The following is a 21,297-nucleotide window of genomic DNA, read 5'->3' on the forward strand; positions in this document are numbered from 1 at the left end:
GGGTGTGTGTGTTGGGTGTGTGTCGGGTGTGTGTGTCTGGGGTGTGTGTGTGGATGTGTCTGGTGTTTGAGATGTGTGATTCTGGGGTGTGTGTGTGTCAGGTGTTTGGGGTGTGTGTGAGGCGTGTGTGGGGTGTGTGTGTTGGGTGTGTGTCGGGTGTGTGTGTCTGGGGTGTGTGGATGTGTCTGGTGCTCGAGATGTGTGATTCTGGGGCTGTGTGTGTCAGGTGGTTGGGGTGTGAGGTGTGTGTGTGGGGTGTTTGTGTGAGGTGTGTGTCTGGGATGTGTGAGGTGTGTGTTTGGATGTGTCTGCTGTTTGAGGTGTGGTTTCTGGGGATGTGTCAGGTGTGTGTGCATCAGGTGTGTGTGTGAGGTGTGTGGTGAGGCCCGAGCAGGGTCTGAGGGGCGCATGCGCGGCTCCCTAGCAGGGGCGGTGGGTGGGGGCAGAGGGTGCGGGACCAGAGTCGAGGCCCCGCCTCCAGCCGCGTTTCCATGGCGACCACAGCCTCGGTCTCGCAGCTGCAGCCCCCGCCCCGTCCGGCTGCGAAGCGTCTGGAACCGCATCCTCCGCATCCACATCCGCATCATCGTCCTCCCCGACTGCGTCCTGCAGCAGCTGCCAGTGGAGCCGCCTGTGAGCTATTTCCACATTTCTTGCAGAATGGGGGCGGGGGCCCGAAGGGGTGCGGGGGTGCGAGGCGCGTGTGCGGGTGTGTGTGCGAGGTGCGTGTGCTCGCGAGTGCGCTTGTGCGTGGCGCGCGTGCGGATGAGGGTGTGAATCTGCATATGTACGAGGCGCGTGTACGGGTGCGAGTGTGCAGGGCGCGCTGCACGGCCGGCCTCCTCCCTCGGGCCTCCTCTGGCTGCCCCAGGCCAGTCCGATCCCGCGGACCCGAGGGCGGTGGTCTCCAGGCATCCCGTGACGGCGGGGCCGCAGCACGAGGGTCGCAGCCTGCAGTTCAGGGTGTCTCCGAGGTGGGGAGGGGGTACCAGTCCCAGCTCCTGCCCAGCTCTGTCTGCCGGAGGCGGGGTGGGGCAGAAGGGGCAGCAGAAGGGGCGTCGGACCAGAGCACGGAGGAGCTGCTGCCCGCACGGGGGTTGGGGGTGGTCTTGATGGGGGCGTCTGCGTGACAGGCAAGAGGCGGCCAGGAGGTCGGGAGGCGCGCGGCTCCAGAACCACCTGCAGCAGGCTCGGGTGTGGGGCCACAGGTGGCTGGGCTGGAAGCAGGAGCAGCTGCGCGCCCACTCCCCTCCGCGGGAGCAGCTGCGCCGACCCCGCAGTGCAGCTGCCTTTGAATCAGCGGGGCAGCCACAGCCCCCCTGCAGCGCCAGGGGCGGGAGGCTGCAGTGGGGACTGGGCGGGACCCTCAGGGATCCGCAGTCACACGCGCTTGTGCCCGGCCCGCACAAGCCCACCTGCGCACACCCCAAAGCGTGACGCAGCATTCCAGGGTTGGGGGGGAGCATGCGAAAGCGAGTCTGTGACGTGACCTCCAGCCAAGCTTCCGTGGACTTTCGACTGAGAACCTGCATCCCCGCCCCCGCCATCCATCTGTCCATCCGCACGGCCTCACTCACCCGCGCCCCCACCCATCTGCCATCAGCATCCCACGCCTTCCCCGCCCCAGAGACAGGAGCCGGGCACTGCCTCCCTGCCAGAGCGCGGCGGGTGGGGCGCAGGGGACTCGCAGAAGATGCCGCGACAGCGCAGGTGCAGGGAGGGGCCGGGAGAAGGAGCAGAGGCGGCCCCCCAGTTCCACGAGCCGCGTGTCTTCCGTGGGAGGAGGCCACCATGACGCAGCAGTGCAAAGGGACAGTCTGGTGTGTGGGGTGGGGGGGTTGGACACCACACACAGGCCAGTTCCCCCCTTCCAACCCCGCATTCCACCCGGGGCGCTGGGCCTGGAACCAGAAGCAAGGCTCCAGTGGGCCTCCGATGGCTTTTTCTTCCTGAAGACGCGTCTCGGGCCTGTCTCCGTTGCCATGGAAACCCGCGATGACGTAAATTGGCCGTCCGAGGAGTTGGAGTTGAAGTTTGGCTCGAAGGGGACCCCTGAAGCGCAGCTCCTCCTGGCGGGGGGGGGGTCCTTCCTCAGCGGGGGTTCGGGCGGAGACCCCTGGCGCGGGCCCTCCGGGGCGTGGCCGTACCCTATGGCGCTGCGGGCCCTGGGGCGGGACTGCGCCCCCTTCTCCCCTTCCCCTCTCCCGTCTGTAGAGAGGCTGGGCTTGCTCTGGGCGTCCGCTCCGGGGAGACCCCCGAACCCTCCTCCTCGGTGGCACCGCCCCACAACCACGTCATTCCCCGGCCTCTCGGCCCTCCGCTGCTCCAACTCTGCTTCCATGGATCACTCCTGTATTTGAGCCCCGTAGCGCCTCGTGCGTCTCCACCTGCCCACGCATGGACGCTGGCTGCACCGTGAAACCTCGCCCGCCGAGTACCCATTGCCCCTGCCCGGGCCACGTGGGGACCCACCTCAGGAAGAGTCTCCAGCCTGGGGTGGGTGGTCGGGGGCACACTGCATGGCCTCTTCCGGAAAGGCCCGGCAGACACGGGGTCGCCCGCGATCAACACACAACAAGGAGGGGCCACGGGTTAGGGCCCCAGAGCGCGTGGCCAGGTCCAGGACTGGGGGTCCCGTCTCCCCTCGCCCAGCTCCTTCCGGCTCAGAGTGGCCTCCCCCATCCCCTACCCAGCCCTCGTTCTCCAGCCTCCCTCTCGCCCACGCAGATCCTTCCCCCTCTGGTCCTTCCCTCTCAGTTCTTTCCCCACGCAGAAGCTGCCACCTCCAATCCTTCCTCCTCTGATCCTTCCCCCTCTGATCCTTCCCCCTTCAGAGCCTTCCCCCCTCAGATCCTTCCTCCTCAGGTCTTTCCCCCTCAGGTCCTTCCTCCTCAAGTCCTTCCCGCCTCAGAGCCTTCCCCTTCAGATCCTTCACCGCTCAGAGTTTCTCCTCAGATCCGTCCCCCTCAGATCACTCCGCCCTCAGATCCTTCCCCCTCAGATCCTTCCCCGCTCAGAGCCTTCCACTCTCAGACCATTCCGCCCTCAGAATTTTTTCCCCCTCAGGTCCTTCCCTCCTCAGATGCTTTCCCCTCAGGTCCTTCCCCTTTCACATCCTTTCACCCTCAGATCCTTCTGCCCACAGATCCTATCTCCCCTCAGAGCCTTCCACTCTCAGATCTTTCCCCGTCAGAGCCTTCCCTCTCAGATACCTCCGCTCTCCGACCCTTCCCACCTGGGATCCTACCCCACTTGGATCCTTCCCCAAGGCGGAGTCTTCCCCCCACCTCAGATCTTTCCACCCTCGGATCCCTCCCCCCGCGTCGGATCCTTCCCCCTCGGATCCCTCCCCGTACCCCGTTGGGGTCCCTCCCCCTCAGATCGTTCCACCCTCGGACCCCTCCGCTCGGATCCCTCCCCTCCACCCCACCCCCACCCGTGCAATCCTTCCCCATTGGATCCCTCTGTCCTTGGATCCCTCACCCCTCGGATCCTTCCCCCACCACCCCCGCAATCCTTCCGCCTCGGATCCTTCCACCTTGCAATCATTCCACCCTCAGCTCCTTCCACCCTTAGATTCTTCTCCACGCAGATGCCTCCACATTATTTGTACTTGAGTGGCAGCAGCTGGGCAGAAGCTCTGTGACCGCGGGTCCCTTGCTCCTGTTCCCGTGGTGCCCACCCACGCCTGGAACCCACAGCGGAGCCTGGCCACTGCAGGGTGAGAAAGAGTGGTCACTGCTGGCTCTGGCAGTTAATTGGACATCCTAGCGCTGCTGTCACAAATTACAAGCAGGTGGCTTAAAATAACAAATTCTTTCACAGTTCTGGAGTCAAGAAGTCCAAAATGAAGGTGTTCACGGGGCCATGCTCCCTCCAAAGCCTCTAGGGGAGCTTCTTCCTTGCTTCTTCCAGCTTCTGGTGGCCCAAGCAATCCTTGGGTTTCAGCTGCATCGTTCCAGTCTCTGCTCCGTCTACACATAACACTCTCCTATGTCTAATTTCCCTGTTTTAATAACGATACCAGTTTTGGATCAAGGCCCACCCTGATTCAGGACGAGTTTATTTTAGCTTGATTACATCTGCAAAGACCCTATTTTCAAATAAGGTCCCATTCAAAGGCACCCCTCACGCAGATCCTAGGACTTGGACGTATTTTTGAGGGAACATCATTCAACCCACAATGCGCCCTCATCATTTGTGGGTTGCAACTGTCTTCTCCCACTCATGATTTCTGCTTCCATTTTTTGAAGGCTGTTTTGATAAGCAGAGTTTTAATGAAGTCATTTTGTCAATATTTCCTTTTATGGTTAGTACCTATTGTCCTAATGAAGAAACCTTTCCCTCCCTGAGACCAGAAAAATCTCCTGTATTATCTTTGAGATGCTTTATTGTTTTGCTTTTCCAGTTTAGGTTTATCCACCTGGAGTAGACTTCTCTGTGTAATGTGAGGTAGGGATCAGGCTTACTGCTTTTGATGTGGACAGCAGTTTACTGAGAGGCAGCCACGCTGCAAATCAGGGTCTGTGTGTGCAAAGTGTGTCACGTGGGACTTTTTCCACCACACAGTGGCCCCACACCTCTCCATTTCCAATGCTGTGCAACAAGCCAGACCCTGGCAGATGAGACCTCCTCCATATTCTTTTTTTTTTTTTTTTCCAGACGGAGTTTTGCTCTTGTTGCCCAGGCTGGAGTACAGTAGTGCAATCTTGGCTCACTGCAACCTCTGCCTCCCAGGTTCAAGCAATTCTCCTGCCTCAGCCTCCCGAGTTTCTGGGATTATAGGCGTGCGCCACCATGCCCGCCTAGTTTTTGTATTTTTAGTCGAGACGGTTTCACTATGTTGGCCAGGCTGGTCTCAAACTCCTGATCTTGTGCTCCACCCACCTCTGCTCCCCAAAGTGCTGGGATTACAGGCGTGAGCCACTGCGCCTGGCAATCCGTGTTCTTTTCCAAGATACTTGGTGTGTTCCTGCCCCTCTGCCTTCCATATAAAATGACAGTGCTTGTCAAGTTCATTTTAAAAACCCTGTTGGGATTTTGATTAAGATTTACTGTATCTACAGATTGGGGGGTGGGTAATTTGTTTAAACATAGAAACTCTCAAAATCCATAGCCACAGCCTTCCCCATTTACTTGGGGAATTTAGCTTTTCTTGGTCTCTGTCGACAATGTTTCCTGGATTCCATGTGGAGGCCCTGCCCTGTCCCTGCTCCTCAGCTCTTTTTACACCTATTCCTGAGGATTTGATAGTTTTGATATTATTTAAATTGAGTACTTCAATAAATTTATTTATTTATTTATTTATTTTTATTTATTTATTTTTTGAGACAGAGTCTGGCTCTGTCACCCAGGCTGGAGTGCAGTGGCGCAATCTCGGCTCACTGCAAGCTCCGCCTCTGGGGGTTCACACCATTCTACTGCCTCAGCCTCCCGAGTAGCTGGGACTACAGGCGCCCACCACTATGCTTGGCTAATTTCTTATATTTTTAGTAGAGACGGGGTTTCACCGTGTTAGCCAGGATGGTCTCGATTGCCTGACCTCGTGATCTGCCCGCCTCGGCCTCCCAAAGTGCTGGGATTACAGGCGTGAGCCACTGTGCCTGACCTATTTATTTATTTATTTATTTATTTATTTATTTATTTATTTTTGCCACTGACATATAGGAATGTAACCGATTTCTGACTACCTTAAATCCAACAACCTTGCCAAACTCACTTTTTGATCCTTATGATTTGTCTATAGATTCTTTTGGGGTTTCTAAACACAGACACTGTTTCATGGGTGAATAATCAGAGTTTTACTTACTCTTGTCTGGCACTAGAGCCCATTTCTTTGTCCTGCCCTACAGCATTGGCTGAGACCTCCAGCACCATAACTTGTAGAACTGCAGATCAAGGCACTTTCAGGATTCACATTCAGTGAGGTTTGCTGTGGGGATTTTGTGGTTCACTGTTACCGGGTTACAGCACTCGCCTCCTGCCTTAGTGCACTAATGGGTCCGAGGAATAGTAAATGAGCCCCGAGTCTTACCCAGAGTTACTTCTGCTCCTGTAACAATTGAGCAGATACGCTTTTTCATTATTCTGTTAATATGGTGAAAAATACGATTGCTTGTCAAATGTTAAGCCAAACTTCACTTCCAGAATACACCAAACCTGTCATGATATGTTACCTTGTTGTATTCGCTGGATTCACGCTGCTTGAGATTTGAAAGTGCCTTGATCTGCGGTTCTACAAGTTATGGTGCTTGCGCTTTGGGGCCTCGCAGTGGTGTGTGCGTGTGCGTGTGCGGGGGAGGGGGGCTGGCCTGTGAGCTCCTCTCCGCTGCTGTCCTTGCTGGGTTAGGGGACTGAGGCTACGTTGGCCTCAGGAGCTGGTGAGCGCTCCCTTGTCTTTCTGGAAGAGTTTCGTGGACATGCATTACTTTCCCTGTAAATGGCTGGTAGAATGCTGTGGTGATGATGCTGTCTGCGCTTGGAGTTCTTTGTGAGAAGGTTGTGATGGCAGATTCCGTTTTTGTGTTTTGTGTTTGTTTGTTTGTTTGTTTTTGAGACGGAGTTTTGCTCCGCCGCCCAGACTGGAATGCAGTGGCGCAATCTCGGCTCACTGCAAGCTCCGCCTCCCGGGTTCACGCCATTCTCCAGCCTCAGCCTCCCAAGTAGCTGGGACTACAGGCGCCCGCCACCACACCTGGTTAATTTTTTGGTATTTTTTAGTAGAGACGGGGTTTCACCGTGTTAGCCAGAATGGTCTCGACCTCCTGACCTCGTGACCCGCCCGCCTTGGCCCCCCAAAGTGCTGAGATTACAGGTGGGAGCCACCAAGCCCGGCCTTTTTTTTTTTTTTTTTTTTTTTGGCGGAGTTTCGTTCTGTCACTCAGGCTGGAGTGCAGTGGCGCGATCTCGGCTCATTGCAACCTCCGCCTCCCGGGTTCAAGCGATTCTCCCGCCTCAGCCTCCGGAGTAGCTGGGACCACAGGCGCCGCCATCGCACCGGGCCACAGGTTCCGTTTCTACTGCACACAGGACCTTTCTTTTTTCCTTTGATTGCTTGAATACATTTTCTTTTTCTGCTTTTTCCATCCATCAGCTCGGAGGCCATCCGCCGCATTCCTTTTCTCTAGGAGGTCCGCCTGGAGGCGAAGCCGGGCACCCTCGGCTTCTCCGGGTTAGTGGGGCCCGCCCTCTCCCAGCCCCGCGGGGCCCTGCTGTGGAGTTCAGCTCCGCAGGAGACCCGCTCTCCGCGGCCTTTAGCGCCGGGCTCGCAGCTGGGCTGACTCGCGGGTGCCCTCTTGTGGCCGCTCTTTCTCACTTCCTGCGTCTCCGGCAGAGTCGCCAGACAGAATGAGGACTGACTTCAGGATAAGCACGTCCCATACCGCGTATTGCGTGGGATGCTCTTACATTAAAAATGAGCTCGTTGCTTATTTGAAATTCAAATTTAGCTGGGTCTCCAGCATTTTTATTTGCCGAGTCTGGCACCCAACTCTCCAGACATGTCCGGGATTGTCGTCTTTAGGAGGTTGTCTAGAGTCAGGCGCGGTGGCTCATTCCTGTAATTCCAGCACCGTAGGAGGCCTAGGCAAGCAGATCACCTGGGACCAGCCTGGGCAACCTGGCGAAACCCCGTCTCTACAAAAATTTTAAAAATTAGCCAAGCGTGGTGGGGCGCACCTGTGGTCCCAGGTACTCAGGAGGCTGAGATGGTAGGATTGCTTAAGCCCAGGAGGCAAAGGCTGCAGTGGGCCAAGATCACACCACTGCACTCCCGCCTGGGCCACAAAACAAGATCCTGTCTCAAAAAAAAAAAAAAAAAGAAGGAGAAGAAGAAAGAGGAGGTTGTTTAGAGCAGCTGCCAGTGGAAGACTCCCACGGCTTCATGGACTGTCACTGGTTGGGGTGCTGTACCCTGCAGTGCTGTGGGGTCCAGAGGGGCTGTGGAGGTCAAGAAGGTACAGCACCCAGCATCTGGCTGGATTTGACCGGTTTGTCCAAGGAGGCTGGCCTGACCACTTAGAGCCTGTCCCCGGCTCTGGTGTGAGGAGCATCGGGACCAGCTCAGGGTCCTCTGGCTTCAGAGCCAGCTGGCGTGGGTGTCCAGGGGGCAGCCTGTGGGCAGTGACGCTGTCTGTCTTTGGACAGGACAAGGACTGCCATCCACCATGGTGAAGCTGGGCTGCAGCTTCTCTGGGAAGCCAGGTAAAGACCCTGGGGACCAGGATGGGGCTGCCATGGACAGTGTGCCTCTGATCAGCCCCTTGGACGTCAGCCAGCTCCAGCCGCCTCTCCCTGACCAGGTGAGGGCCTGGGCCAGCGTGGGGGCCCTTCTCAGGCTCCCCTGGGAACAAAGGGGTGTGGGGTGAGGTTTGTCTAGATGTGGCCTCTTCCCAGGTGCAGTAGAGCAAGCAGACAAAGGGCCATGGGGGCCAAAGCCCCAGCTGGCCACGGGCACTCTGTGTGACCTCCTGGTCAGCTCCCCCATATGCCAGAGCGAGCAAACTGGCCGACAGCTAACCGAGAATTCACGCACTGACTCCTAGGCAGCACCCTGCCAACGTGGGCACTCAGTAGGCAACGCTCCCCACCCTTCTCCTCGGGGCATGGCCCTGTCCTGGGTTAAGCCTAAGATCTGGGGGTCCTTGGGCAAGTCACCACTGGGGGTGCTTATAGCAGAAACTGGGGAGAAGCAAAGAGCTCAGCTCGAGCCCAGCCCAGTTTGACCCCCCAGGGAGTCATGCAGCATGAAGGGCACCCCGAGTTGTCCCTGCTGGAGGTGGGGGCAGCATCTATGCTGGGGACCTGGGGCAGGAGGACCACCCCTGCTGGCCAAGGGCAATTCTCTAGCACCCTGAGTTGAAGGCAGCAGGCAGAGTGAGGGGCTCCGTCAGCAGCTGGGCCAGGCCCAGAGCTGCCATGCACCCAGCAGACTTTCAGTGTCCACCTTCCCTTGGCCTCACTTTGTGGCTGCTGGAGCCCTGCCGTCCACCAGACAGTCCTGGGAGATGGGTCAGCGTCAACATCACTGCCACGAAGCTGACCCTGGCTCCCTCCCCTCTCAGTTCAGGGCTCTCTTAGGTCCCTGCCAGCTGCCCACTGAGGCCATGGCCATCTCTTTTCACAGGTGGTCATCAAGACGCAGACAGAATACCAGCTGTCCTCCCCAGACCAGCAGAAGAAGTTCCCTGACCTGGAGGGCCAGAGGCTGAACTGCAGCCACCCAGAGGAAGGGCGCAGGGTAACCACACCCACCCCACCCACTGTGGGGACTCAGGACAGGGGGAGAAGGTGGAAGGCAGCTGGGGGTGCCTGGGCTCAGTCCAGGCCAGTCTGGGGTCCCCTCGCTGTCAGGGAGGAGAGGGTGGCAGTGAGTCATCCCGCCCAGAGCTGGCCCCCCAGCTGCCCTGCACCCACCAGGCCCCCTCCCGAGGCTGCAGGTGCAGACTGACCAAACGGTGGCGCTCCTGAGATGTTTCTCTCTCTGGGACGCGCCCACGAGTGCTGCTTGCCTGTTCGCCCAGTGGGTCGTTGTCTCATCTTCAGTGACTTACGGGCTTTCTATGTAATACTTCCCTTCTGCAGTGTATCTGGCAAATATCTTCTCTCACCCTCTTGTTTAAATCTGTCAGTGTTACTAATGATAGCTTTAGTCATTTTTAGTGGACCATTTCCAAAGCCTTCCATTCTCCAGTAGTAAGATCTGCTAGGGCTCCCCGCCCCTGGCTGCACGTTCCAGTCTGCAGCTCATGTTGCCACACACGCACTCACCGTGGGCAGTCCCCTGGGAGGCCTGGTGAGTGCAGCCTCCGACTCACCTGAGGCTGCGGCCCCCATCCCCTGTGGAGCCCACATCGCAGGGAAGCTGCAAATTCCCGCAAGACCACCTGGGTCAAAGGCCACATCACTTTACTTGGTGGCAGATATTTCCAGAAGCCCAGTGGAGGGGCCGCCAGCAAGGCCTGGCCCCCAGGGGTGACGCCTGCACGCTTGACCCTGGGAAAAGTCGGAAAAGCCACTGGCTCCCCGGGGTGGGGGGGGGGGCATCAAGACTGGAGGGCGGGGATGGTCCTGTGCCAGCCCAGCCCCTGAGGGGCTCCCCACAAAGACGGCCCCCGCCTGGCGTGGCTGAGCCCCTCTCTGCCCTCCTGCCAGCTGCCCACCGCACGGATGATCGCCTTCGCCATGGCGCTGCTGGGCTGCGTGCTGATCATGTACAAGGCCATCTGGTACGACCAGTTCACCTGCCCCGATGGCTTCCTGCTGCGGGTAAGGGGGCCAGGGCTCCGGTGGGGGGCGTAGAGCCGCCTCTCCTCCCATAGCCTCCAGGCAGGGGGTGGCAGGGGTGTCTCCTGCTGCTGGGGGAACATGGTCTCCAAAGCCATGTTCCTGTTTCTTCTCTAGAACATGAGATCCTATCTTTTGAAAATTTAAAAGAAAAGATGTGCTAGTGATGGGTTTCTCTTCTTGTAATTTAAAAAATAAGTAAAAGATGAGGCAGAAAATGTCGCCCTCCAGCCGCCTCTCTAGGGGTCATCTGCCCTCCTGAATGACTTGTGTGAGGTTTTATTTTTATATAACATGATATTAATGGTCCCTACCTATTTGGCAAATATTTTCTTCCATCCTTTTTTTTTTTAAATCTCTTTGACAATAATGGTTATAGCTTTTAGTGTGTTTTTAGAAAGCCTTTTATTTATCAGAAGTAAAATCTGCTCTTTTTCTCCTTAACTCCATGGTTTATCCTCTGAAGCGCGCTCCGCAGAGGCCTTGCTGCGCTGGGCAGGTCCACTGGTGTCTGCGCCCCTCTCCCTGGGTGGCCCCCTCCCCTTACAACCAGCGACCTCCTGGCTCCGTGCCCCTCCAGGGCCCTGAGTTCTGAACCGGAGGCTGACCTTCGGTGTCCTGAAACCATGGCTCCATTACAAACTGTCCGCGGTGTCCCCAGCCGCAGAAGCGGGAGGGCCCGGGCCCCGGGCGCACAGGAGGGCTCAGCCCCGCCGACCCTGACCCGGCCCCTCCCGCAGCACAAGATCTGCACGCCGCTGACCCTGGAGATGTACTACACGGAGATGGACCCCGAGCGCCACCGCAGCATCCTGGCGGCCATCGGGGCCTACCCGCTGAGCCGCAAGCACGGCACGGAGACGCCGGCGGCCTGGGGGGACGGCTACCGCGCCGCCAAGGAGGAGCGCAAGGGGCCCACCCAGGCTGGGGCGGCGGCGGCCACCGAACCCCCCGGGAAGCCGTCGGCCAAGGCGGAGAAGGAGGCGGCGCGGAAGGCGGCCGGGAGCGCTGCGCCCCCGCCCGCGCAGTGACGGTCTCCGGCCCCGCAGCCCGGCCCGGGGTAGGTGCGCGCCGCGGGGCTCCGGCCGGCTCTGCCCAGGTCTCTTCCTGGCCTCCTGCCACCGCTTCTGAGCCAGAGACCCCCGCCACCCCTCCCATCCTGTTCCCTCCGACCCGGCCCGCCAGAACCTCGGGGGTGAGGGGTGCGAATCCGAGCCCGCCGGGGTCGCGGAGTCCGCGGGGAGCTCCTGGCCGCGTCGCCACTCTCAACCCTCGGGCTCTGTCTCCGCAGCGTCCCCCTCCAGCTCCTGTGACCAGCGCGTCGCCCGATGCTCTCCGCCGTGTTCGTGTCCCCAGGCGCCCTCGCTGCAGCCCCGCCCCCGTGGGTCTCTGACTCTGTCGCTTTTCTCTAAGTAAAGATTTCACGTCCACCGGAGTCTTCCATCTGTCCTGCGCGTCCTCTGCCCGGCTGGCCTTTCTCCCGCCCCCCACCCCGCCAGTTGTGAGTCAGGCCGGCATTGTGCTCCCCCCAGGGACCCCCGAAGGACCCAGGAGAGACTCCGTTGGGGTCAACTCCCAGTAAGCCGCGGCGCGCCCAGGCGGAGTACGCGCATCCTCGCGCTGCCTGGCCCAGGCCTTGTCCAAGCCCCACTGGGATGTACCTTAATGGCGGGGCTCCAGCCCACCCAGGGGAGCCTCGGGTCCATCCCTAACCGCTGCCCAGCCCCTTGTCCTGCTGGTTCCCCGCCCCCCCCCCATTTACCTGGTGCTGGGCCGGGGCCCCGGGCGTCCCCCCTCTCACAGGAGTGTCTGCCTCCCCGCTGACCCCTGGTTCTGGGCGGCACCCATGAGCAGCTCCTGCCTCCTAGATGTGTGGCCCACAGGCATAAATGACCAAGTGAAGAAAGGAGTGAATGGGGGCGTCTGAGTGAGGAGTGGGGCCTGAGGAGGGGTGAGCTCTGGCTCCTGGGGGCTGGGGTCTCCCGTGTCCCTGGAGCCAGATGAAAGATGGTAAGGCTGAGAGGCCAGGGGAGCCTGGAGCTGCCATGAGTCCCCCCCAGCATCCCCACCCCAGCTCCAGCATCCCAACCCCAGCCCCAGCATCCCTACCCCAGCCCCAGCATCCCTACCCCAGCCCCAGCATCCCCACCCCAGCCCCAGCCCCAGCCAACTCCAGGCACTGAACACTACAGGGAATGGACTTCGGCAGATCTCACCCACCACCTGCACCACCCTAGCCAGCAGCAGCTCTGCAGCCCCGCCCACCGCAGCCAGCTGCAGCTCTGCAGCCCCCGCCCACCCGCAGCCAGCTGCAGCTCTGCAGCCCCGCCCACCCAGCCAGCTGCAGCTCTGCAGCCCCGCCCACCCAGCCAGCTGCAGCTCTGCAGCCCCGCCCGCCCCAGCACCTGTCCTCCTCGGATCCCTTTTGCCTGGGGCCCAGACGCCCCACCTTGTGGGAGGGGAGTTCGGGCCTTGGGATTAAGGGCTTGGGGGTGAGGGACAGCAACAGAGCCTAGGTGGCCCCGCGAGCCACTGGAAGCAGCTTCAGGCAGGAGGGGCCGGCATTTCCTGCACTGCGTGGTGGACGGTGGGGGCCTCATATACAGGTGGGATCCCCTTGGGAAGCACCCCCTTGATCCCAGCATGGAGCCCAGTGACTTGGAGAACGGCCCAGGGCAGCCTCTGTAGCATCAAGGGAGCTGCCAGAGCCAGCGCCAGTGGCTCTAACCTGTTCCTGTACACTGGGCTAGGGGACCGGATGGTCACTGGGGTCCTGGTTGTGAACACGGCTAGATGCTCAGACCAAGGGTGGATGGAAGCCCCCCACCATTGGCTCCCAGGCCTGCTGGCAAGGTGCAGGTCTAGGCAGCTTCCCAGCTCAGTGGGACTGGCCTGCTTTGGAACAACAGGCAGTGCCCAGGAAGCCGTGGTGAGCTGGAGGCCAGCCAGGTGGGGTCAGGGAAGGCAGGGCCATGCACACCACACCCTTCACTGCTGGGCTTCTAAGGGCATTGGCCAGATGAACAGGCACACGCAGAACTGAACTGGCCCTGATGGCCTGCAAGGGAGGAGGGCCGGGGGCCTGGGGCGTCAGCTGGGATATATGGGGGCAGGGAGTCTCTGCATGGCTGATGTTTGAATCGAAATACAGCTTTTCCCCTGCATTTTATTTTATTATTATTATTATTATTATTATTATTATTATTTTGAGATGGAGTCTAGCTCCGTCTCCCAGGCTGGAGCGCAGTGGCGCGGTCTCGGCTCACTGCAAGCTCCGCCTCGTGGGTTCCCGCCATTCTCTTGCCTCAGCTTCCCGAGTATCTGGGACTACAGGCGCCTGCCACTACACCCAGCTAATTTTTTATATATTTAGTAGAGACAGGGTTTGACCGTGTTAGCCAGGATGGTCTGGATCTCCTGACCTCGTGATCCGCCCGCGTTGGCCTCCCAAAGTGCTGGGATTACAGATGTGAGCCACTGCGCCCGGCCTTATTATTATTATTTTTTTGAGACAGAGTCTCACTCTGTCGCCCAGGTTGGAGTGCAGTGGCACGGTCTCGGCTCACTGCAAGCTCTGCCTCCCGAGTTCACGCCATTCTCCTGCCTCAGCCTCCTGAGTAGCTGGGACTACAGGCGCCTGCCAGCACGCCTGGCTAATGTTTTGTATTTTTAGTAGAGATGGGGTTTCACCGTGATAGCCAGGACGGTCTCGATCTCCTGACCTCATGATCCGCCTGCGCTGGCCTCCCAAAGTACTGGGATTACAGGCATGAGCCACCGCGCCCGGCCTGTATTTTAGTTTTTAACATTTCATTTTGAGATAATTTCAGATTTGGAGAACAATTGTGATCATGTAAAGAACTCCCACACACCCTTTACTGAGATCCCCAGTGGCTGATGCCCTAATCCCTTTAGTGTTGCTGTAAAGAAAGAAGGTTTATTTGGCTCACAGTTCTGGAGGCTGTACAAGAAGCATGGCATCAGCATCTGCTTTTGGTGGGGCCTCAGGTTGCGTCCACGTATGCTGGATAGGGAAGTGGGCCTGGTGTGCGGAGACCACAGGGCCAGACAGGAAGCAGGAGAAGGATGGAGGGAGGTGCTAGGTTCTTTTTTTTTTTTTTTTTTTGAGACAGGGTATGCTCTGTTGCCCAGGCTGGAGTGCAGTGGCACAATCACAGCTCGCTGCAGCCTCCACCTCTTGGGCTTAAGTGATCCTCCCACCTCAGCCTCCTGAGCAGCTGGGGTTACAGACATTCGCCATATCATCTGTTTTGTAGAGACAGGGTTTTGCCATGTTGCCCAGGCTGGTCTTGAACTCAAATGATCCACCTGCCTTGGCCTCCCAAAGTGCTGGGATTACAGGTGTGAGCCATTACACCTGGCCATACTAGACTCTTTTTAACAATCAATTCTCGGCTGGGCGTGATGGCTCATGCCTGTAATCCCAGCACTTTGGGAGGCCAAGATGGGAAAATCACGAGGTCAGGCGACCAAGATCATCCTGGCTAATATGGTGAAACCCCATTGAGAGATGAAGCCAGCTGGACTTCCTGGGTTGAGTGGGGACTTGGAGAACTTTTCTGTCTTACAAGAGGTTTGTAAAATGCACCAATCAGTGCTCTGTAAAAACACATATATCATTGCTCTGTAGCTAGAGATTTGTAAAAGGCACCAATCAGTGCTCTGTAAAAATGCACCAATCAGCGCTCTGTAGCTAGCCAGAGGTTTGTAAAATGCACCAATCAGTGCTCTGTAAAAATGCACCAATCAGCACTCTGTCACTAGCTAGAGGTTTGCAAAATGGACCAATCAGCACCCTGTAAAATGGACCCATCAGCACTCTGTAAAATGGACCAATCAGCAGGACATGGGCAGGGATAAACAAGGGAATAAAAGCTGGCCATCACCCCCCCACCTCCAGCCAGCAGTGGCAACCCGCTTGGGTCCCCTTCCCCAGTGTGGAAGCTTTGTTCTTTCACACTTCACAATAAATCTTGCGGCTGCACATGCTTTGGATCCGTGCGACATTTAAGAGCTGTAACACTCACCGCAAAGATCTGCAGCTTCATTCTTGAAGTCAGCGAGACCATGAACCCACCAGAAGGAACCAACTCCAGACACACTACACACCATCTCTACTAAAAATACAAAAAATTAGCCGGGTGTGGTGGTAGGTGCCTGTAGTCCCAGCTACTCAGGAGGCTGAGTCAGGAGAATAGCGTGAACCCGGGAGGGGAAGTTTGCAGTGAGCCAAGATTGCGCCACTGCACTCCAGCCTGGGCGACAGAGTGAGACTCAAGAAAAAAAAAAAATTCCTCACAGGAAGTAATCAAGCAAGAACTCACCCATTACCTTGAGGGTGGCACCAAGCCATTCATGATCTGCCCCATGACCCAGACACCTCCCATCAGGCCCCACCTCAAACATTGGGGATCAAATGTTAACATCCAAACTCTAGCAGCTGGCATTCCATCCCATCTGCTCTATCACATTCCACCACCTCGTCTATCTACTTACCAGCCTATCAATCATCTGTCACCTATTGTCTATGGCCTATTATCTATCATCGATCACCTATTTCCTATAATCTATCATCTATTGTCTATCACCTATTATCTATCACCTATTATCCTCTATCATCTATCACCTACCGTCTAGTATCTATCACCAACTATCTATTGTCTATTATCTATCATCTGTCGCCTATCATCTACTATCTATCACCTACTATCTATTGTCTATTATCTATCATCTGTCCTACTCTATACTACCTATGTCTACTGTCATATCTATCTATCACCTATCTATGTCTATTATCTATTATCTATCACTATCTATCTATCTATCTATCTATATCTGTCTATCACTATCATCACCTACTATCTGTCTATATCTATATCTATCTACTGTCTATTATCTATTATCACCTATCATCACCTATCATCTACTATCACCTACTATCTACTGTCTATTATCTATTATCTATCACCTATCATCTACTATCTATCACCTACTATCTATTGTCTATTATCTATCATCTATCACTACCGTCTACTATCTATCACCTACTGTCTACTGTCTATTATCTATTATCTATTATCATATCGTCTACTATCTATCACCTACTATCTATTGTCTATTATCTATCATCTGTCACCTATCATCTACTATCTATCACCAACTATCTATGTCTATTGTCTATTATCTATCATCTATCGTCTATTATCTGTCATCTATCAACAATCTGTCATCTCTCTAGCTGCTACCTACCTAACATTTTTTCTGAGCCAATGAGTGAATGGGGCATCTGAGTAGGGAGTGGGGAGTGGGGCCTGAGGAGGGGTGAGCTCTGCCCCGGGGACGGGCATCTCCCATTCCCCTGGAGCCAGATGGGAGACGAGAAGGGCCCAGGGGCTCTTGGAGCTGCCGTAAGTCCCACCCTCCCAACCCGGCCTGGTAACTCCTTGCATTCAGAGGAAGTGACCTCTTTATCCGTAAATACTTCAGTGTGGATTCCCTGCAAACAAGGGCGTCTTCTTACGCAACCTTCATGCAATGATCAAAATCAGGAATTTAGATTTCCAGATCCACACAGCCCACATTAGAGCCAACAGGATGGGGGTGGAGGGGCCTTCGGCTTCCCTGTGTGCGAGCACGGACGCACGTACAGAGAGGAGGGGCGTGGATTGTGTGTATGAGTGTGAGCGTGTGTGTGAGCAGGGACGCACATACAAAGAGAAGGGGGAGTGGATCGTCTGAGTGTGCATGTGCATGAGCGTGAGAGGCAGAGAGGGGCAAGGGGGACAGTAGGAGTCAAGGAATGTGTCCACCGTGTTCCCAGCACTGGGCTTCAAATCTGGCTAATTCTTGGAGCTCACCCGTCACCTGCTCATCTATAGATGGGTAAACTGAGGCCCGCGGCAGAGGCCTTACCTTCGCGCAGGTAAGGCTGGAACCGGGAGGATCTCTGGGGACTCCTGCCTGCTCCCACACCTCCTCCCACAGGCTCCCAGCCACCTGCCCCTGGCAATGGGAGGCCTGGATGCTGGGCCAGGACCACCGCGACCGCCGATTCTGCGCCGCTCCCCGCGGGGCCGCCCACATCCTCCAGGCGCGTCCCTCCACAGTGTCCGAACTGACGCCCAGCGGAGAAGGGTGCGGACGCCTCCAGGAGGTGGCGCTGCAGCCAGACACGCCGACCTGGGCCGCGGGGAAAAGGGAGGACGGCGGTCGGTCGCCTGAGGTCTTCATCTCCGCACGCCCGGGGGTATCGACCGGCTGCCAGTGGAGCAGACACAGGCACAGCCTGTCCGTGTGAGGAGCGGGCGCAGGGGCCAGAGGATGAAGGGACCGGGGTTGGCGGCCCCGGCCTCCGTTTCCTGTGAAGGAGGACGGAGACCGGCACTGGCACCCACGGCTGCACTTCAGCCCGGAGTCGTCCATGCACAGCTGGGCCCTGGCCTCTCCACCTGAGTGTGTTCCGGGGGGTGCGGCCATCTTTCCATCTCTGTGTCCTGGGGTGGGGTGCGGTCTTTCCATCTCTGTGTCCTGGTGGGGGGCGGGTGCAGCCTTTCCATCTCTGTGTGTGTGGGGAGTGTGTGGTCTTTCCATCTCTGTGTCCTGGGGGACGGGGGGTGCGGTCTTTCCATCTCTGTGTGTGTGGGGGGTGCGGTCTTTCCATCTCTGTGTCCTGGGGGACGGGGGTGCGGTCTTTCCATCTCTGTGTGTGTGGGGGGGTGGTCTTTCCATCTCTGTGTCCTGGGGGAGGGGGGAGTGTGGTCTTTCCATCTCTGTGTTGCGGGGGGTGTAGTCTTTCCATCTCTGTGTCCTGGGGGTGGTGCGGTCTTTCCATCTCTGTGTGTGTGGGGGGGTGTGGTCTTTCCATCTCTGTGTGTGTGGGGGGTGTGGTCTTTCCATCTCTGTGTGTGTGTGGGGGGTGTGGTCTTTCCATCTCTGTGTCCTGGGGGAGGGGGGGTGTGGTCTTTCCATCTCTGTGTCCTGGGGGAGGGGGGGTGTGGTCTTTCCATCTCTGTGTCCTGGGGGAGGGGGGTGTGGTCTTTCCATCTCTGTGTGTGTGAGGGGGTACGGTCTTTCCATCTCTGTGTCCTGGGGCGGGAGGGGTGCGGTCTTTCCATCTCTGTGTGGGGGGGTTGCGGCCTTCCTATCTCTGTGTCCTAAGGGGGAGTGTGGCCTTTCCACCTCTGTGTTTGGTAGGGGGGTGCGAACTTTCCATCTCTGTGTCCAGGGACGGGGGTGCAGCCCCTCCATCTCTATGTCTTGGGGGTGTGTGGCCTTTCCATCTCTGTGTCCGGGGGGTGCGGTCGTTCCATCCTGTGTCTTGTCTGAGTCTTCTCTTGACAGCTGCAACCTGTAAGCCACATCCAGGTATGTCCTGGGTTGGTTCCTTCCAGTGGGTTCGTGGTGTCGCTGACTTCAAGAATGGAGCTGCGGACCTTCCTGGTGAGTGTTACAGCTCTTAAAGATGGCATGGCCCCAAAGAGTGAGCAGCAGCTAGAGTTATTGTGAACAGCAGAGGGTTGCCACCGCTGGCTGGGCGGGGGAGGGGGTTGTGTGTGTGTGTTGGGGGGGGGGGCAGCTTTTATTCCCTTATTTGTCCCCACCCATGTCCTGCTGATTGGTCCATTTTACAAGGTGTTGATTGGTCCATTTTACAGGGTGCTGATTGGCCCATTTTAAAAACTTCTAGCTAGCTACAGAGCATTGATTGGCGCATCTTTACAGAGCCCTGATTGGTGCATTTTACAAACCTCTAGCTAGCTACACAAAAGTTCTTCAAGTCCCCACTCGACCCAGGAAGTCCAGCTGCCTTCAGCTCTCACAGGTCTTGCAACAGAAACATGAGCATCTCTGCCAGGCGTGGTGCCTCATGACTGTAATCCCAGCACTTTGGGAGGCCGAGGCAGGCGGATCACCTGAGGTCAGGAGTTCGAGACCAGCCTGGCCAACATAGCGAAACCCTGTATCTACTAACAATACAAAAGTAGCCGGGTACGGTGGTGTGCGTCTGTAATTCCAGCTACTCAGGAGGCTGAGGCAGGAGAATTGCTTGAACTCGGGGGGCAGAGGTCGCAGTGAGCCAGGATGATGCCACTGCACTCCAGCCTGGGCAAGAATAGCGAGCCTGTCTCAAAAAAAAAAAAGAAAAAGAAAGAAAAGAAATATGAGCATCTTCTTAGAAATGGACGCAGCCCACGCACAGTTATGATGCTGGCTTTCAAAAAAAATCAGTAACATTCTTCATACCGAAGTTTTACACTCTCCACTTGTCAGAAGAAAATCTGAGACAGAATAAACAAATAGCTTCCAGGCAGAGATGAAACTAGGATTGGAACCCAGGACCAACAGTCCCCAAAGAGTATAAAACAGTCCTGCTGTGAACAAAAGAGTTTTAGCAGCATCTGCTGTTGTAGAAGGGGCTAATACATCCTCATGGAGCGCTGCTGCCAGGGCTGTGCTGCCGGCCTTGTGCAGGGAGCTCACGCAGGAGCCAGAGGACTCAACGGGCTGGGGCAGGATCTCCTCGGGGAGATGGAGAACCAGCAGTAAATTTGCGTGTTTGCATTTTTCTTGTGTTGTGCTTTCTCAAGCAGCAGACGGGCCCCGGGCGGCCCCACCACAGCCACCCTCGGCCAGTGCTCATCTCCCACCCCACACATGTGCGTGTTAAACCTCTCTTCACCGATGCACCCAGGCCTGGGCTTCAGGCTTTAGTGTCTTCCCTTGAGTGCTTGGGAACCTGCCTTCAGTTTTCAGAGCAGGAAGCACTGTGCGATGTCAGCTCTGAACCTGAGGCCCTTGAGATTCCCTGACTCCAGGTCGCTGGAGAGCTCTCAACATCACCCTGTGGAGCCGAGCAGCAGCTGCAGATGACCACCCACTGCCTCCAGCCAACCCAGAGCCCCAAAGGGAGTGGGGTGTGAGGCAATGCCAGGGGCGGGGGCCCAGGAGCACCCCAGTCACATGAAGGGACCAGCCCCACAGGGTCTGTGGGTTTTTCTCCCCGTGTGCAGAGACAAGAGATCGTAGAAATAAAGACACAAGACAAAGAGATAAAAGACAGCTGGGCCCAGGGGACCACTACCACCAAGACGCGGAGACCGGTAGCAGCCCCGAATGCCAGGCTGTGCTGATTTTATTGGATACAAGACAATGGGGCAGGGTAAGGAGTGTGAGCCATCTCCAATGATAGGTAAGGTCACGTGGGTCACGTGTCCACTGGACAGGGGGCCCTTCCTCCTTTGACAGCCAAGGCAGAGAGAGAGGAGACAGCTTACGCCATTACTTCTGCATATCAGAGACTTTTAGTACTTTCACTAATTTTGCTACTGCTATCTAGAAGGCAGAGCCAGGTGTACAGGATGGAACATGAAAGTGGACTAGGAGTGTGACCACTGAAGCACAGCATCACAGGGAGACAGGCCTCCGGGTAACTGTGGGTGGGCGTGACTGGTGTCAGGCCCTCCACAAGAGATGGAGGAGCAGAGTCTTCTCTAAACTCCCCCAGGGAAAGGGAGACTCCCTTTCCCAGTCTGCTAAGTAGCGGGTGTTTTTCCTTGACACTGACGCTACCACTAGACCACGGTCCGCTTGGCGACGGGCGTCTTCCCAGATGCTGGCGTTACCGCTGGACCAAGGAGCCCTCTGGTGGCCCTGTCCAGGCATAACAGAAGGCTCGCCCTCTTGTCTTCTGGTCACTTCTCACTATGTCTCCTCAGCTCCTATCTCTATATGGCCTGGTTTTTCCTAGGTTATGATTGTAGAGTGAGGATTATTATAATATTGGAATAAAGAGTAATTACTACAAACTAATGATTAGTGATACATATATAATCATATCTATGACGTATATCTAGTATAACTCCTGTTATTTTATGTATTTTGTTATACTGGAACAGCTCGTGCCCTCTTTCTCTTGCCTTGGCACCTGGGTGGCTTGCTGCCCATATCACATGCTGTGGGAACAGGGCCACTGGAGGAAGACATGGTCAGGAG

General features: G+C 56.8%; 2 protein-coding genes across 2 annotated transcripts; both read left to right on the forward strand.

Annotated features, from left to right (window-relative positions):
- Positions 1-479: 479 nt before the first annotated feature.
- Positions 480-11,714, forward strand: CALY (calcyon neuron specific vesicular protein). Its single transcript, XM_030804907.1, has 6 exons — positions 480-633; positions 8,146-8,300; positions 9,125-9,238; positions 10,153-10,266; positions 11,025-11,344; positions 11,576-11,714. The coding sequence occupies exons 2-5, from the start codon at positions 8,166-8,168 to the stop codon at positions 11,313-11,315; spliced, it is 654 nt and encodes a 217-aa protein (XP_030660767.1). The 5' UTR covers positions 480-633; positions 8,146-8,165; the 3' UTR covers positions 11,316-11,344; positions 11,576-11,714.
- LOC115832931 (vegetative cell wall protein gp1-like) lies at positions 2,287-3,852 on the forward strand. Its single transcript, XM_030804895.1, has 2 exons — positions 2,287-3,721; positions 3,826-3,852. The coding sequence occupies exon 1, from the start codon at positions 2,398-2,400 to the stop codon at positions 3,574-3,576; it is 1,179 nt and encodes a 392-aa protein (XP_030660755.1). The 5' UTR covers positions 2,287-2,397; the 3' UTR covers positions 3,577-3,721; positions 3,826-3,852.
- Positions 11,715-21,297: the final 9,583 nt, after the last annotated feature.

This window comes from Nomascus leucogenys, chromosome 3, assembly GCF_006542625.1.
Source record: "Nomascus leucogenys isolate Asia chromosome 3, Asia_NLE_v1, whole genome shotgun sequence".
In the NCBI taxonomy this organism is placed as follows: Eukaryota; Metazoa; Chordata; class Mammalia; order Primates; family Hylobatidae; genus Nomascus; species Nomascus leucogenys.

Bases quoted from the DNA above. Each gene is read 5' to 3' on its own strand.
- CALY (XM_030804907.1), top strand. From the start codon at position 8,166: ATGGTGAAGCTGGGCTGCAGCTTCTCTGGGAAGCCAGGTAAAGACCCT. The intron at 9,239-10,152 runs GTAACCACACCC...CCCTCCTGCCAG, and splicing joins ACCCAGAGGAAGGGCGCAGG to CTGCCCACCGCACGGATGAT. The intron at 10,267-11,024 runs GTAAGGGGGCCA...CCCCTCCCGCAG, and splicing joins CCGATGGCTTCCTGCTGCGG to CACAAGATCTGCACGCCGCT.
- LOC115832931 (XM_030804895.1), top strand. From the start codon at position 2,398: ATGGACGCTGGCTGCACCGTGAAACCTCGCCCGCCGAGTACCCATTGC.